Source organism: Myotis nattereri, assembly GCF_964212035.1.
Source record: "Myotis nattereri genome assembly, chromosome: 7".
Lineage (NCBI taxonomy): Eukaryota > Metazoa > Chordata > Mammalia > Chiroptera > Vespertilionidae > Myotis > Myotis nattereri.
In genome coordinates, this window is record NC_138082.1 from 9,019,160 (window position 1) to 9,037,158 (window position 17,999).

General features: G+C 40.7%; 1 protein-coding gene and 1 pseudogene across 2 annotated transcripts in view; one reads left to right on the forward strand and one right to left on the reverse strand.

Moving 5' to 3' along the window:
• Positions 1–934: 934 nt before the first annotated feature.
• Positions 935–17,999, reverse strand: part of LOC308522657 (protein tyrosine phosphatase type IVA 1-like) — a 94,370-nt pseudogene continuing 77,305 nt past the window's right edge. The window contains exon 2 of the transcript in view: positions 935–1,254. The product of the transcript in view is annotated as a protein tyrosine phosphatase type IVA 1-like (transcript). The remainder of the gene's footprint in view (positions 1,255–17,999) is intronic.
• LOC308522655 (aldehyde oxidase 4-like) overlaps positions 12,618–17,999 on the forward strand; it is a gene marked incomplete at both ends in the record, with an annotated part of 71,907 nt that continues 66,525 nt past the window's right edge. Inside the window, 2 exons of the mRNA XM_081096139.1 lie at positions 12,618–12,671; positions 17,166–17,223. Of these exons, the coding sequence (XP_080952265.1) occupies positions 12,618–12,671; positions 17,166–17,223 (112 nt within the window). The remainder of the gene's footprint in view (positions 12,672–17,165; positions 17,224–17,999) is intronic.

A 17,999-nucleotide genomic window follows, 5' to 3' on the forward strand; every position in this document is an offset into this window, starting at 1 on the left:
AAAGATGTTTACTGTGGGAAGATATTTATATAAAAATGAAAAAAATAAATCCACACAAGGTGTTCCTTATTTGGGAGCTTTAATAAAGTGTGATGCATCTATATGATGGCCTACTAGGCAGTTGTTAAAATGAATGAGGTATACTATATTTATATATGGTGACATGGAAAAATATTAGAAACTGCATAGTTCTATGTGAAATAGGTCACAGGAGCTCCCATAGTCCAGTGTATAATGATAAAAATAACTAAATTATATAGTTGCTACATGCCAACCAGGAGAAAAGTGACATCCAGCTAATGGGTAAGATCTAGATTAGTAGAGGCTTTCCATAACAGCACAAAATGAAGTTTCTAGAAAGACATTAATAACTAAGACTTGGTATAAAAATCAAAACGTTGAGCAAACCTGATGTATACTTGTGATAGTGTGAGAGATGTAAACATAAATTGAGCAGGCAAATAATTACATAGGCCCTACTTTTTCTATGTTTGAAATGACTGCAGGGATAAACCACTTAAGGTCCAGAGTGTTCACAGTTCCTGGGATTTTAGTTCTGTATGAAACTAAACATACACAAGTATTGTGCTGTGTATTTTGGCACCTAATCTTTCTAAATCTCTTATATATTGATGTGATTCTGGCATGAGAATAGATTTAAAGACATAACTCAATATTGCATGAATTCAAGAAAAGTCATTTGGTACAAATGATAAACACATTTGAAATGCTGAACAGTAAGAATCTTTTGCAAAAAAAAAAAAATAGGTTGATCATAACTAAACATAGAGGTTGCAATTCTGTCAAGCTTGTTGAAAACTACTTTTCAACACTCCTACAGAAGCCTCATTAGACTTATTCACCAACTCAACATGTTGGCTAATTGTATTATGAATTAGATCCTATCTCAAATTCCACTCCCACGGCAATGGCATCACTGAATGCTACAGCTGTTTTTATGGCCACTGGAGTCTTTGGAATGCAGCTGCCTTTTAGGGCAGTACTTCTCCAAATAGAGAAGTTGCTTGCTGTTCAAAGCTCCATGCTGATTTTGTCTTATGAATGTACTGAATCTTCATATTTTATTCCATTTTTGATTAACACTGGGGCAACAAGCACCAGCACTCTCCCAAGGCCTGCAACACAATATATGGCAATACAGCCACCAGGTTCTGCAGGAAACTTACTTTTTACAAGACTTAACCAGTCATCAAAAATCTGGTTGAATGGTGCTGCACCATCATCAAAAGGCCAGTCAAAGCATGGATGCCTTCTTTCTCCACAAAAGTAGTGTCCTTATCCATTGACGCGGAAAAAGCATTTAACAAAATCCAATCCTTTCTTGATAAAAACTCTCAGCAAGGTGGGAATAGAAGGATCATACCTCAACATAATAAAAGCCTTATATGACAAACCCATAGCCAACATCATACTCAATGGGCAAAAACTAAAACCATTTCCCCTAAGAACAGGAACAAGACAGGGATGCCCACTCTTACGACTCCTGTTCGACATAGTACTGGCAGTACTAGCCATTGCAATCAGACAAGAAGAAGAAATAAAAGGCATCCAAATTGGAAAAGAAGAAGTAAAACTGTCATTCGCAGATGACATGCTATTGTACATAGAAAACCCCAAAGACTCCATCAAAAAACTACTGGACTTAATAAATGAATTTGGCAATGTAGCAGGATACAAAATTAACACCCAGAAGTCTATGGCTTAGAAAATACCAATAATGAACTCTCAGAAAGAGAAATTAAAAAAGCAATCCCGGAGACCGCGCCATCTTGGGTAGCTGTTGCCGGAGTCCAGAGATCAGCTTCTAACCTGGAAACAGGGGATCTCAAGCAGCGTGACTGTGTGAACTCAGAGGAGCTCTGCTTCTTCTCACAGAAAGGTTAGACTTCCCCTAAAGGTGCAGTTTGCAGTTCGGGTTGGAGAGAGGACCAAGCTCGTGCGCGCGCGGGGCGAAATCTGCGCCCCACAGAGTTCGCGGCCATTGGGACCAGCGTGACCCGCGAGTGGGGAAGGGGCCCCACAAGGCTGCTGGCAGAAGGGAACGCTAAAAATAAGCCCATAGCTGGACTGGATGTAAAAAAGCAGCCTTGGACTTTGCCAGTGTCCCGGCTGCTTGGTGCCAGGGGCGAGTGGGCGCGCGGAGACTGTGCGCAGACCTGGAAGGTGGTGGCTTGCGAATTCACACAGAGTATCAGGTTCTTGTTACAGCTCCCCTTAGATCCGTGCATTTGATTATTAAACCCAGTGCATGGGATTCCCCAGTTGGGGTCATTCGCAGAGCCTGTAGGGGAAAGTTCTTTTGGGGGAGCCTGGGAAACAGAGCGGACAGTAACCATTAAAAGAACCAGCTCTGGGCAGGGGACTTTCCCAAATCAGTTTCAAGTACCATAGAGGAAAAAAAAACCTACTGATAGAGAGGACTTATAACCTCGGAGGTCAATCCAGACACACTGCCACCCAGAGGCAGAGCCATGAACTGGCTCTTCTGTGATCACAAATAAAGGTAGTCTGGTAAACAAATACAACCTGCCTTAAAATCAGGACTGTGGTTTACGGCACGGAGGGACAGTGTATCACAGGGAAATTCAACACTCTCCTGAATGCCTGGCAGGACTAAGGCGTGCCAAAAAGAACAGAAGATCTGAAGCACCTTCACTACCGCATATTTTTATATATTTTTTTAATTCTTTTTTCACCATTTCATTAAGAACCTATTTTAATTTTTTTTTATCACTTGATTTTACCTTTTTAACTACCACACTTTTTTAACCAGTATTATTGCTATCATTATACCATTTTTTCAAGTGTCATTTTATTTTTTATTTTTTTTTATTTTTCTTTATTTTATTTTGGGATTAGTGTTCTACACTCTATTTTCATCGTTCCTTTAGCATCATTTCTCTCTATCTCACATTTACCATTAAGCCAAAACTCTCTTCCTCACTTTTCCCCTTTTGCTGTCCTGTTTCTCTTACCCTATTCCTGCTTTAGATTTTCCCTATTCCTTCTTTTCACCCACTGTCTAAATTTCACCCTACTTATATATCTACTTTCCAATCCCTTGCTCTAAATCCATATACACGTCTCTCTTATCTTTCTTCACTATCCAATTTTTTTTTTCTCTCTCTCTCTGTCGTTTTGCCAGTGTTTGCTTGATTTTGAGTATATTAGGTTTTTTAATGCTTGTTTGGGAGATTGTTTTGTTTTTTATTTTAATTTTTCTGTTTTGCTTATTTTTTCTTTCTCTGGTTATTTTTGTGCTTCTGTTTTCCCTTGCCTTGCTTGATATTAGTGGTTGTTTGTAGTTTGCATTAATCTCCAGGGATCTGCTGCTGGAATTCATTGAGATTAGTTGCGGTTCTCTTAGAGTTTTCTCCCCATACAAATAGCCTCTTCCCCTCTTATTTTTTTTGTCTGTTTGTTTTTTTCTTCTCTCCCTTTTCCCCATCTCATTTTGGCACTCCTTTTTGTTTTTTCTTTTTCTCTTTAATCTTTTTCTCTTTTTTCTTCTTTATCCCCTAATTCTCTTCGCTCGGGTGGTCACCTTTATTTGGGGTTATTAATATCGTGAATACATTTTGCTCAGTGCCTTGTACGTTGTGCCTTGTTGTGTTGTATTTTGTGCCTTTAAATCAATGCAGCAGAGAGAGAACTACATAACCAAACACCTGGAGAAGAGAGATCATGGTGAAACAAAGAATCAACCCACATATGAAAGAAAAACAGGCATCATCAGAAAAGAAAGTAAACGAAATGGAGGCAATGGAGGCAAGCAACCTGTCAGAGAAAGAATTCAGAGAAATGGCCATAAGGTGGATGAAAAAAATGGAAGACAAATTCAACAATATATGTAGGAACCAAGAGGAAATGAAGAACCAAGAGGAAATGAAGAAAAACCAAGAAGAAATGAAAAATGACATCACTGCTATAAAGAACTCAATAGAAAGCATCAACAGTAGACTAGAAGAAGCAGAGGACCGCATCAACGAGCTAGAAGACAAGGTAGAAAAAAATACCCAAACAGAACAGCTTCTAGAAAAAAAAATTAAAAAGCAGGAGGAGAGCCTAAGAGAACTCTGGGACAACGCTAAAAGAAACAACATCCGAATAATAGGGGTGTCAGAAGGAGAGGAAGCTGAGCAAGGAATAGAAAACCTGTTTGAAAAAATAGTAACAGAAAATTTCCCTGATATAGGGAAGAAAAAACTCACACAAATCCAAGAAGCTCACAGAGTCCCAAACAAAATGAACCTGAAAAGACCAACACCAAGGCACATAATAATTAAATTGGCAAACGCCAACGACAAAGCAAGAATCTTAAAGGCAGCCAGAGAGAGACAGAAAGTTACCTACAAAGGATCCCCCATCAGACTAGCGACTGATTTCTCAACAGAAACACATCAGACAAGAAGGGAATGGAATGAAATATACGAAGTCATGCAAAGGAAGGGTCTGAATCCAAGAATACTATACCCAGCGAGGCTATCAATCAAAATTGAGGGTCAAATCAGGAGCTTCACAGACAAAAATGGTCTACGGGAGTTTATTACAACCAAGCCAGCAATGCAAGAAATGCTAAAGGGTCTTCTGTAAATAGAAAAAATAAGAAACAAAGAATGAATGCAGCGGTAAAGAACAAAAATAGCAACTAACAAGTTTCTATCAATAATAACTTTAAATGTAAATGGATTAAATTCCCCAGTCAAAAGGCATAGGGTAACTGAGTGGATAAGAAAACATGACCCATATATCTGCTGTCTACAGGAAACCCACCTCAGAAAAAGAGATGCACACAGACTGATGGTGAAGGGATGGAGAAAGGTTTTTCAGGCCAATGGAAGTGAAAAAAAAAGCCGGGGTAGCAATACTTATATCTGACAAATTAGATCTCAAAGTAAAGGACATAAAAAGAGATCAAGAAGGCCACTTCATAATACTAAAGGGAGCAGTCCAACAAGAAGAAATAACTCTGGTAAATATATATGCACCCAATATAGGAGCACCCAAATACGTAAGAAATCTTCTGGAGAAGATCAAGGGAGAGATTGACAGCAATACAATCATAGTAGGGGACCTTAACACCCCATTATCACCACTGGACAAATCCTCTAAACAGAAACTCAGCAAAGAAACATCAATCCTAAATGACTCACTAGATCAGATGGAATTAATTGACATCTTCAGAACATTTCACCCCAAAGCCACAGAATATACATTCTCCTCAAGTGCACATTTGTCATCTTCAAAAATAGACCATATATTGGGTCACAGACAAAGTCTCTTCAAATTCAAGAAAATTGAAATCATATCAAGCATCTTCTCTGACCACAAAGGCATAAAACTGGAAATCATCTACAACAAAAACAATCCAGAAAAATCAAACACATGGAGACTAAATAGCATGCTATTAAACAACGACTGGGTTACCAGTGAGATCAAAGAAGAAATAAAAAGCATGATGGCAACAAATGACAATGAAAACACAACATTCCAAAACCTATGGGACACAGCAAAAGCAGTCTTGAGAGGGAAGTTCATAGCTCTACAAGCCTACTGCAAGAAACAAGAAACAATGAGAATAAATTACCTAACTCTACAACTTGAAGAGTTAGAAAGAGAGCAACAAGAAAAGCCCACTGTAAGCAGAAGGAAGGAAATAACAAAGATCACAGCGGAGATAAATGACATAGAGACCAAAAAAACAATACAAAAGATCAACAAAACCAAGAGCTGGTTCTTTGAAAGGATAAACAAGATTGATACACCTCTAGCCAGGCTCACCAAGAAACAAAGAGAGAGGACCCAAATAAACAAAATCAGAAATGAAAGAGGAGAAATAACAACAGACCCCATAGAAATACAAAGGATTGTTAGAAAATACTATGAACAACTCTACTCCAACACACTAGACAACCTGGAGGAAATGGACATATTCCTAGAAAAATACAACCTTCCAAAACTTAACCAAGAAGAATCTAAAAATCTCAATAGGCCAATAACTATGGAGGAAATCGAAGCAGTATTCAAAAAGCTTCCAGCAAACAAAAGCCCAGGGCCAAATGGCTTCATAGGGGAGTTTTACCAAACATTCAAGGAAGACCTAAAACCTATCCTCCTCAGACTATGTCAAAAGATCCAAGAGGAAGGAAGACTTTCCAGCTCATTGTATGAAGCCAACATCACCCTAATCCCAAAACCAGATAAAGACAATACAATGAAAGAGAATTATAGGCCAATATCCCTCATGAACATAGATGCCAAAATCCTCAACAAAATCCTAGCAAATCGGATCCAGCAGTACATCAAAAAGATCATACACCATGACCAAGTAGGATTTATCCCAGGGATGCAAGGATGGTACAATATCCGCAAATCAATAAATGTGATACATCACACAAAAAAATTGAGAGAAAAAAACCACAGAGTCATATCAATTGATGCGGAAAAAGCATTTGACAAAATCCAACACCCTTTCTTGATAGGAATTGAGGGATCATACCTAAACATAATAAAAGCCATATATGACAAACCCGCAGCCAACATCCTACTCAATGGGCAAAAACTAAAACCATTCCCCCTAAAAACAGGAACAAGACAGGGATGCCCCCTCTCACCACTCCTGTTCAACATAGTACTGGAAGTACTATGCAATCAGAAGTAGTATTGCAATCAGACAAGAAGAAGAAATAAAAGGCATCCAGATTGGAAAAGAAGAAGTAAAACTGTCCTTATTTGCAGATGACATGATACTGTACATACAGAACCCTAAAGACTCCATCAAAAAATTATTAGACTTAATAAATGAATTCGGCAATGTAGCAGGATACAAAATTAATGCTAAGAAATCCATGGCATTTCTTTACACCAATAGTGAACTTACAGAAAGTGAAACTACAGAAGCAATCCCATTTACCATTGCACCAAAAAAATTAAAATACCTAGGAATAAACTTAACTAAGGAGGTAAAAGACCTATACACAGAAAACTACAGGACACTGAAAAAAGAGATAGAGGAAGACATAAACAGATGGAAGAATATACCGTGTTCATGAATTGGTAGAATCAACATCATCAAAATGTCCATACTACCCAAAGCAATTTATAGATTCGATGCAATCCCCATTAAATTACCAACGACATATTTCACAAATCTAGAACAAACGTTCCAAAAATTCATCTGGAATAAAAAAAGACCCCGAATAGCTGCAGCAATCCTGAGAAAGAACAAAGTAGGTGGGATCGCAATGCCAGATATCAAACTGTATTACAAAGCCACTGTTCTTAAAACAGCTTGGTACTGGCACAAGAACAGACATACAGATCAATGGAATAGAATAGAGACCCCAGAAATCGACCCAAACCACTATGCCCAATTAATATTCGACAAAGGAGGCAAGAGCATACAATGGAGTCAAGACAGTCTCTTCAATAAGTGGTGTTGGGAAAATTGGACAGATACATGCAAAAAGATGAAACTAGACCACCAACTCACACCATACACAAAAATAAACTCAAAATGGATAAAAGACTTAAGCGTAAGACGGGAAACCATAAAAATACTAGAGGAATCCACAGGCAGCGAAATCGCAAACATATGCCGAAGGAATTTCTTCTCTGATAATGCTCCTAGGGCAATGGAAACTAAAGAGAAAATAAACAAATGGGACTACGTCAAAATAAAAAGCTTTTGCACAGCAAAGGAAACAATCAACAAAACAACAAGAAGACCCACTACATGGGAGAACATATTTGCTAATGATACCACCGATAAGGGTTTAATTCCCAACATTTACAGGGATCTCATGAAACTTAACAAAAGGAAGATAAACAATCCAATAAAAAAAATGGGCAACGGACCTAGATAGACACTTTTCTAAAGAGGACATACAGAAGGCCGAAAGACATATGAAAACATGCTCAAAGTCACTAATTATACGAGAGATGCAAATCAAAATGACAATGCGTTAATCATCTCACACCTTTCATTATGGCTATCATCAACAAATCAACAAACAACAAGTGTTGGGGAGGATGTGGAGAAAAAGGAACCCCTCTGCACTGCTGGTGGGAATGCAGACTGGTGCAGCCACTGTGGAGAACAGAATGGAGCTACCTCAAAAAACTAAAAATGGAACTGCCATTTGACCCAGTGATCCCACTACTAGGAATATATCCCAAGAAACCAGAAACGCCAATCAGAAAGGATATATGCACCCCTATGTTCATAGCAGCACAATTCACCATAGCTAAGATTTGGAAACAGCCTAAGTGCCCATCAGCAGATGAATGGATTAGAAAACTGTGGTACATCTACACAATGGAATACTATGCTGTGGTAAAAAAAAAAAAAAAAAAGGAACTCTTGCCTTTTGCAACAGCATGGATGGAACTGGAGAGCATTATGCTAAGTGAAATAAGCCAGTCAGAGAAAGATAAATACCACATGATCTCACTCATTTGTGGATTATAGAGAACAACATAGACTGATGAAAAGGGACAGACCCAAAGACTGAGAAACAGCGATCAGGCTATCAATCCCCTGAAGGAAAGTAGGGGAGGGCGGGGGTAAGGGGAAGAGATCAATCGAAGGACTTGTATACATGTATATAAGCCAAACCAATGGACATGGACTACAGGGAGATGGGAGCATGAGTGTGCGGGGTTGGGGGTGGGGGGGGGAAAGGGGAGGTTGGGGGTTAATGGGGGGCATGAGGACACATTTGTAATACCTTAACTAATAATAAAAAAATAAAAAAAAAATAAATTATGACTGACAGAAAAAGAAAAAAAAAGCAATCCCATTTATCATTACAACAACAAAAAATAAGATACCTAGGAATAAACTTAACCAAGGAGATAAAGGACCTGTATTCAGAAAATTTCAGGACACTGAAAAAAGAGATAGAGGAAGACATGAACAAATGAAAGAATATACCATGTTCATGGATTGGTAGAATCAACATCATTAAAATGCCCATACTACCCAAAGCAATCTATAAATTCACGCAATCCCCATTAAAATACCAATGGCATACTTCAAAGACCTAGAACAAATTCTCCAAAAATTCATCTGTAATTAAAAAAAAGACCCTGACTAGCTGCAGCAATCTTGAGAAAGAAGAACAATGTTGGAGGGATCACAATACCAGATATCAAGCTGTATTACAAAGCCATTGTTCTCAAAACTGCCTGGTACTGGCACAAGAACAGACCAACAGACCAGTGAAACAGAACAGAGAACCCAGAAATCGACACAAGCCATTATGCTCAATTAATATTTGTCAAAGGAGGCAAGAGCATACAATGGAGTCAAGACAGTCTCTTCAATAAATGATGTTGGGAAAACTGGACAGATAATTGCAAAAAAATGAAACTAGACCACCCACTTATACCATAAACAAAAATAAACTTAAAATGGATAAAGGACTTAAACGTAAGATGGGAAACCATAAAAATCTTAGAAGAAGCCATAGGCAGTAAAATAGCAGGCATTTGACATAGCAATATCTTTACCGATACAGCGCCTAGGACAATGGAAACTAAGGAAAAAATAAACAAATGGGACTACATCAAAATATAAAAAGCTTCTGCACAGCAAAAGAAACCATCAACAAAACAACAAGAACGCCCAGTGCATGGGAGAACATATTTACCAATGTTATCCTGATAAGGGGTTAATCTCCAAAATTTACAGTGAACTCATACAACTTAACAAAAGGAAGATAAACAATCCAACCAAAAAAATGGGCAAAGGACCTAAATAGACACTTTTCGAAAGAGGACATTCAGAAAGCCAAGAGGCATATGAAAACATGCTCAAAGTCACTAATCATCCAAGAGATGCAAATCAAAACAACAATGAGGTACCATCTCACACCTCTAAGAATGGCTATCATCAACAAGTCAACAAATGACAAGTGCTGGAGAGGATTCAGAGAAAAAGGAACCCTTGTGCACTGCTGGTGGGAATGCAGACTGGTGCAGCCACTGTGGAAAACAGGATGGTGTTTCCTCAAAAAATTAAAAATGGAACTGCCATTTGACCCAGTAATACCACTTCTAGGAATATATCCCAAGAAAACAGAAACACCAATCAGAAAGGATGTATGCACCCCTATGTTCATTGCAGCACAATTTACAATAGCTAAGATTTGGAAACAGCCTAAATGCCCATCAGCAGATGTGTGGATTAGAAAACTGTGGTATATCTACACAATGATATACTACGCTGCTATAAAAAAGAAGGCATTCTTACTATTTGCAACAGCATGGATAGAACTGGAGAGTATTATGCTAAGTGAAATAAGCCAGTCAGTGAAAGAAAAATACCTCATGATCTCACTTATTTATGGATAATAAAGAACATTATAAACTGATGAACGAAAATAGATACAGAGGCAGAGAAGCATCAAACAGACTGTCAAACTACAGCAGGAAGGCTGAGAAAGGTTGGGGAGGGAGGTAAGAGATCAACCAAAGGACTTGTACTAGTATGCATGCATATAAGCATAACCAATGGATATAAGACACTGGGGGGGGGGGGTGAGGAGAGGGCATGTGCCGGGGGGTAGGGGAAGCTGGGGGAAGGTCTATGGGAAAAAAGAGGAAACATATGTACTACTATTTTTAATACTTTAAACAATAAAATTAAATTAAAAAAATAAAACACTTTAGTATAAAAACAAACACACGCAAACGAGTAGTGTCCTAAGTTGCTTCACATACTCTTACTATTGTGGTAACTCCATTCTTCTTACGTTCCGCTATGAATTTGTTTGAGGTCACAGTGGTTGGGATGTGTGTAATAAGAAATCTCATGTTCTTGTATGTAACTTCCACAGGAGCTGGGCAGTTCATGAGAGCCATGATCATTTAGTTAAAAAACACTCAATAGGGTGATGAAAGAATTTTAAAATTGAATACAGAAATGATGCACAGAAACTGAGCCCACTTCAAGTCTACCCCACTGGACATCCTCGGTGCTGCGAGTGCAGCTGGGAGTAATGGGAAACGAGATGAGCCTCCTAACGAGCAGCAGCAGTTCCTCCACCTGGTCATACTGAGGCCATAGGAAGGAAGGGCACTGCGGGCCCCCATCCAGGCCTGAACTCGCGTAAAATGCTCCGCAGATGCCGGTCAACACTTCTATGTCCAGGGGAACCACTCACTTGGGGGCTTCTTGGTGGAGTAGTAATGGATTTCTACAGTCCACTCACCTGCACAGAGGGCATGCTGTGCCTGGCAATAATTTCCACTGCCCTCCAGAAACTCCATAAATGTGTGACTACAGGTAAGAACACTACAGAAAGAACCATGCTGACTCACTGTATGTTGTGGCCTAGTCATACAACTGGTCCTGACAGCAGTGGTGGAGGAAGCCGCAGGGCAGGGGGAGGCAGTGTGTGTGGGTGGGTGGCAGGGGGAGGGGGTCGGGGGGCGGTGGCAGCTTTGCAGAAGGCAGCAGGGGCACCAGACTCTTGAGAAACAGAGTATGGAAGGAGGAGCTGGGGAATGAATGCAAAGGAGAGAAGAAGTAAAGATGAGATCCAGTAGGGGGTCGACAGACTTTTTCAGTAAAAGACCCAGAGAGTAAATATCTTAAGTCCTTGCGGACCATAAGATTTCGACTGTGACCACTCAGCCCTGCTGTGGCAGCTGGAAACCAGCCAGAATCAATACCTAAATGAATGTTTGTGGCTGGGTTCAAATAAAACTTTAAGGACACTGGGGAAAGTTTCATGAGTTTTAATAGTATACTATTTTATTGATTGATGGTTTGGTTAGTTTAAAAATAACAATAGCCTATTTAAAACTTGATTTTTAAAAAATATATTTTATTGATTTTTTACAGAGAGGAAGGGAGAGGGATAGAAAGTTAGAAACATCAATGAGAGAGAAACATCAATCAGCTGCCTCCTGTACACCCCCTACTGGGGATGTGCCCGCATCCAAGGTACATGCCCTTGACTGGAATCAAACCTTGGACCCTTGAGTCGGCAGGCTGACGCTCTATCCACTGAGCCAAACTGGTCAGGGCTAAAACTTGTTTTTTTTAAAATATATATTTTTATTGATTTTATAAGAGAGGAAGGAAGAGGGAAAGTGAGATAGAAACATCAATGATGAGAATCATTGATTAGCTGCCTCCTGCACGCCCCACACTGGGGATCAAGCCCACAACCCGGGCATGTGCCCTAATTGGGAATCGAACCGTGACCTCCGGATTCATAGTCGATGCTCAACCACTGAGCCACGCCAGTCAGGCAAAACTCGATTTTTATTTATTAGTCCCTGGCTTTCAACACATTTCCCTGAAAAGCCATTCTGGGCTTCAAAGGGGAGGGGCAAGGATGCTGAGTTGGCTCACTCCTGGCAAAGGAGGAGACAGGGTGCTGCCAAGAGCCCTTTGAAGTGCTGGCAGACGGGGCGGGCAGACAGCCCTGGTTGGTGCTCCTGTCTGCTGATGTGTGGCTATATATCACCTGCTGAAGCTTGGGCTTTTCTAAGACGGATAGGCAGCCAGGTGTTGGCTCTCACTGACCTGCTCTACTGGAAGAAAACCTCCTCCTGGGGTGGAGGCCCTGCTTTCTGGCACGATGCCTTCTCTCCCAAGTTCTGATGAGCTGATTTTCTTTGTGAATGGAAGAAAGGTAAGTTTACACAATGATTAATATGAATTTTTGCACACCAGAGACAAAGCCAAGCTAGTTTCTTTTCACTATGATACCACTCCTTAATTAACCTCTGCCTTCTGTCTTTGTTAAGTCATACGTACTGGTCTGAACTTGAGCATGGGTCATTCATTCAAGGTTTAGGGCAAAATTATGAAAGCATGGCGGCTTTTGCTTGCTCTGAACTTTTCTTTTGGACAGTAAGGAGCTCCCGTTTGTATTTGTTGGATTACAATGGGAGTGAATTCTGACCCAGGTTATGAAAAACTAGATGAGCTCTACTGGAGTTCACCGATGTTATTGCAACAGAAGGTACATATGACATTAAGGATGCTAATAGCAAAGAATGGTTTTGTTTTGCCTTCATACATACACTCAGCTGGTCAATTATCCCAGAAACTGAAGCAGCTCTCCTGAGCCACGGGGCAGGGAGGCTGCTGTGTCCACTGGGGAAGAGGTGCGGCAACTCAAATCTCCGTTGTCCTCAGGCCTGTACTTGAATGAGCAAAATGAATAAATAAAATGTTTGAGGTGCTTTGGGACAATTAGGTGGGAAAAAACTTATAAAATATTAAAACAGAAAATTGTTTTGAAAAGTCATTTGGTGTTAATGATTTTGCTTCCTACGCCTCGTTGTGCTGCATTACTGATGTTCTTCCCTAAAAGGGGAGACACAGCTTTAATCATGGCAAACATTCTTGGAGTGTTGCCTGTCAAATAGCAGGGAAACAACATTTTTAGGAAACCCATGAACTAAAGAACAAAGAGTGAAAGAGAAAGCAAAGAACCAAGAAAAAAAATCTGGGTTTAGCAATACTGCTTACCAATTGGACAGGATCTTGCATGACCTGAAGCCAACTGGCATGTCAGAAGAATAATTGCTGAGTGGACAATTCACAGGCATTCAAAAGCTAAGAACTTTTCTGAGTTCAAGGAAAACGGGGCTTTGTTGCTTTGCCTTTGTTGGTAAATAAAACCATTTATTCTTCAATAACACATTCAAATGAGTATTCCCTCTCCAGGTCTCCCAATCTTTTGAATTCATAGCTGATAGTTTGGTATTTTTCCCTTTCTCTGTTTTACAAATTTCTAAGACAAGTTGTAGATGGCAAATAAAAGGGGGGAAATATATGCAACTCTTTGAAGAAATTAGGTTTGCTGTTATTTTTGTGGTTGATCTTCTTCCCTTTAGACCCAGGAGCGCAGAGTTGAGCAAAGCACATTCCTCCACCAATGGCACATCCTCATCACAGTCTGGACAAGGCTCTTCATTTGCTTTATATTATTTTCTTTTTTCTTCTTATTTCTTATCTTCTCTTTATTTCCTTCTCCCAGATGCATTCACTCTTGTGCATTATAAACATACATCCTTGTCATATACTTTCAATATAGTCATTTAGAAAGATAGACGTATCCTTAAAATATATGCAGTTGATCCTTGAACAATACAGGTTTGAACTGCGCTGGTCCACCTATATGTCCTTTTTCCCCCCAATGTATTGTCCTTATGATTTTCTTAATCACATTTTCTCTAGCTTACTTTATTGTTAGAATACAATAGAAATATATATCCTATATAATAAAGAGGTAATATGCAAATTAACCCTCATGCCTTCACAAGATGGCTGCCTACAACCAGGCCGGCAGGGGGGTTAATGAGGGACGACCAAATGACTGAACAAGCAGGCTGTGTGGGGTGACCAGGCTGGCAGGGGGGGGCAGTTTAGGGTGACCAGGCCAGCGGAGGGGGGGGGCAGTTAGGGGTGACCAGGCTGGTGGCAGGTGCAGTTGGGGGCGATTAGGCCGGCAGGGGGGGCAGTTAGGGGAGACCAGGCTAGCAGAGGGGGGCAGTTGCAGGTGACCAGGCTGGCAGGGGGGGCAGTTGGGGGCAAACAGGCAGGCAGGCAGGTGAGCAATTAGGAGCCAGCAATCCAGGACTGTGAGGGGGATGTCCAACTGCCAGTTTAGACCCAATTCCAGGGATTGGGCCTAAAGTGGCAGTTGGACATCCCCCAAAGGGGTCCCAGATTGGGGAGGGTGCAGGCTGGGCTGAGGGAACACACCTCCCCTGCATGAATTTCATGCACCAGGCCTCTAGTGTATATGTAACATACAAACTATGTGTTAATTGACTGCTTATGTTATTGGTAAGGCTTCTAGTCAACAGTAGCCTATTAATAGTTAAGTTATGGAGGAGTCAGAAGTTATATATGAATTTTCAACTGTGCAGGGGGATCAGTCCCCTAATCCCACATTGTTCAAGGTTCAACTGTACAGTGTTTGGCTTTGCATGAGTGTATTTATATTCTTACGTTACCCAAGTGAAATTATGATTTACTTCACAAGACATATACATCTCCTTCTATTTCTTTTGTGACTCAAAAGAGATCTATCCATGTTGCCCTTTGAACACCTGGCTCATTATTTCTGCATGTAGAGTTCTCCAGGCTGTGGACATCCTGCTTATCCAGTCCCCCAGTGATAGACACATGGAATGCTTCCAATTCCCCACTACATGCAGTGAACACCCTACCATGTATTTTCTTACCAACACTGGCAGGAAAATCTCTAAGTGAAATTAAGGCATGCCAATGTCTCAGGTCCTGCCAGGTGGCTTTCCAGGAATCCTGCACAAGTTACATTTTCCCACAGTTCATTGCATGATAAAGGCTGCCTTCTTGCCAATATAAATATATGATTTGCTAATCTATGATGTGCCAAGACTTGATACAATCAAACTTGCTAAAGTGTGTTAATCTGATGGGTGTAAAATGTTCTTTCATCATGGTTCTCCCTTGCTTATCTCTAGATCTTGGTAAAGTTGCTCCTTTATTCATATACTTAGTAAAAAGAAATCATTTCCTATGTGTCTATAAAGTACCAGAGGAAACAGAAGGTACGAGTACAATTTTTTTAAATTAAATCTTTATTGTTCAGATTATTACAGTTGTTCCTCTTTTTTCCCCCAAAGCTCCCCTCCACCCGGTTCCCACACCACCTTCTGCCCTTACTCCCCTCCCACTGTCCTCATCCATAGGTGTACAATTTTTTTCCAGTCTCTTCACGCACCCCCCACACCTCTTTCCCCCCGAGAATTGTCAGTCCACTCCCTTTCTATGCCCCTGATTCTATTGTATTCACCAGTTTATTCTGTTCATCAGATTATTTATTCACTTGATTTTTAGATTTACTTGTTGATAGATATGTATTTACGAGTACAATTTTATGAGTGCAACTGACGGTATGACCAGAATTTTTCATATGATTATGGAAATATTTATTTATTTTTAAAATATATTCTTATTGATTTCAGAGAGAAAGTGAGGGGGGGGAGGGAGAGAGAGAGAGAGAGAGAGAGAGAGAGAGAGAGAGAGAGAGAGAGAAAGAGAGAGAGAGAGAGAGAGAGAGAGAGAGAGAGAGAGAGAAACATCAATGATGAGAGAAAATCATTGATTGCTTGCTTCCTGCACTCCCCCTACTGGGGATGGAGCCTACAACCCAGGCATGTGCCCTGACCAGAATGGAACCGTGACCTCCTGGTTCATAGGTCAATACTCAAGCACTGAGCCACTATGACAGGGCTGAAATATTTATTTTAAATGGCTGGGAGTGCTATGTACTTGAGATGTCAGAATTGCAGTTAGCATCCTTTCATTAAATTCCCAACGTCTAATCTTGTTTTCTCCTACTTCGTTTGGGCTTTGATCCTCCCATGTCATAATGGGTACTGAGCTTATCTCTGGCTCTTCAGATCCTCTGAGGACACAGAAGGAAGCTTGGAAATACGAGACATTTATTAAAAATACTGTGGCTTGTTGTTGTTTTCCTGGGATGATAAAAATACAAGCACTTTTAGTAGAATAATGTCCTCAGTGCTACCATTCCAGGTGACTTTCTCTCCAGTTCTCGCTAATGTTGCCTGACTGTACCTAACCAGGGAGCTGCTTGGGCAGGGAGGGCAGACAGCTTTCATCGCATGTGTCAGCTTTGACCTATTGGCGGTAACAGCTTGAAATGCAACGTGAGAGACAGAACAGAGATTGATGCTCCCTCTGCTCTTCCCTGCATTTCACTGGGGAAGGATGGAGAAGACAGGGGTGTCTCCCCTAAAGACACTCCCTTATGATCTTATGACTCCCTTAGAAAATCTTCTCCAGCTAACCTGTTCTGTGGCTTTCTGTAGCCACTAGGTAACTTGATCAATTTTGGAACCTGTGTATCCATTACCCTAGATAATTCTAAGGAAAAACAACCCAGAATTTATACTTGTCATCTGTATTACAAAATCCAGAGACATGAAAATAATGCTCCTTCATTTTTTCAAAATTCTGGTTCCAAGTATTGTGTTTCCTTTGCTGTTGTTTAGTCTTTGGACGTCATCACCTGTCAGAAACATGCCCCTAAACAGCAGGTAGACGTGCCACACGTTCTGGTGTTCTCTCCCTAAAGTCCTCCTCTCGTTCCACACCGTAGGTCGTAGAGAAGAGCGCCGATCCTGAAATGAACCTGCTGTTCTACCTGAGGAAAGTCCGTATCCTTATGTGTCGCTGTAATCCGTCTGGATTGGGCGGGAAACAGTGAGCATGTTAAGACTTCTGAAGAAAGTCGCCTTGTGTTTGTTCTAGGTCAGTAACCTGGTGTCCAATTTGTAGCGTCTAGATGGAGTTCAGAGAACGCATCCAGAAGTGACAGATGTGTACTTTATTTGTTGTATTTTTCATCTGAGCACACACCCAGGGAACCACGAGGGTCCACTGGGAACAGCTTTGGAAAACAATTTCATGACTCCTGAGGCCCATGGTCACCCGGATGGCAGCTTCATGTTCAGGCGTGTGAAGGTGAAAACGCCCGGTCAATTGCTCAGTGCAGCATGTCCCTGACAATGGTTTCCCACAAGCACATTTCATTGACTTGTCGCGTATGCCTTTTCGTAAACCTTATTGAAGAAAACAAGGTTTTATAAACATTTCAAAATTCCGAAGTCGAGCTAATGCCCTCCCAGACCTCCACCTGGATCTAGAGCTTCCTTCACCTCTCACTCCTCCCAGGCCTCCAGTAGAACTTCCATAAAGATTCAAAAAGCATTTCTTGGTCTGGGGGGCAACTATAAAGGGGGTAGCACGAGGGCATGATGATGGCCCTATATCTGTCTGTCTGCCTCCCAACATACACACCCCAATACACGACTTTATTTCTCCCTGTTCTTCCCTTGCCAAAGTTATCCAATAAATGATGTGTGCCGGATGCCACTTTTTCTATTGAACCCCTTGCAATATAGTTTCCCACCCCATCATTTTACTCCTCTCG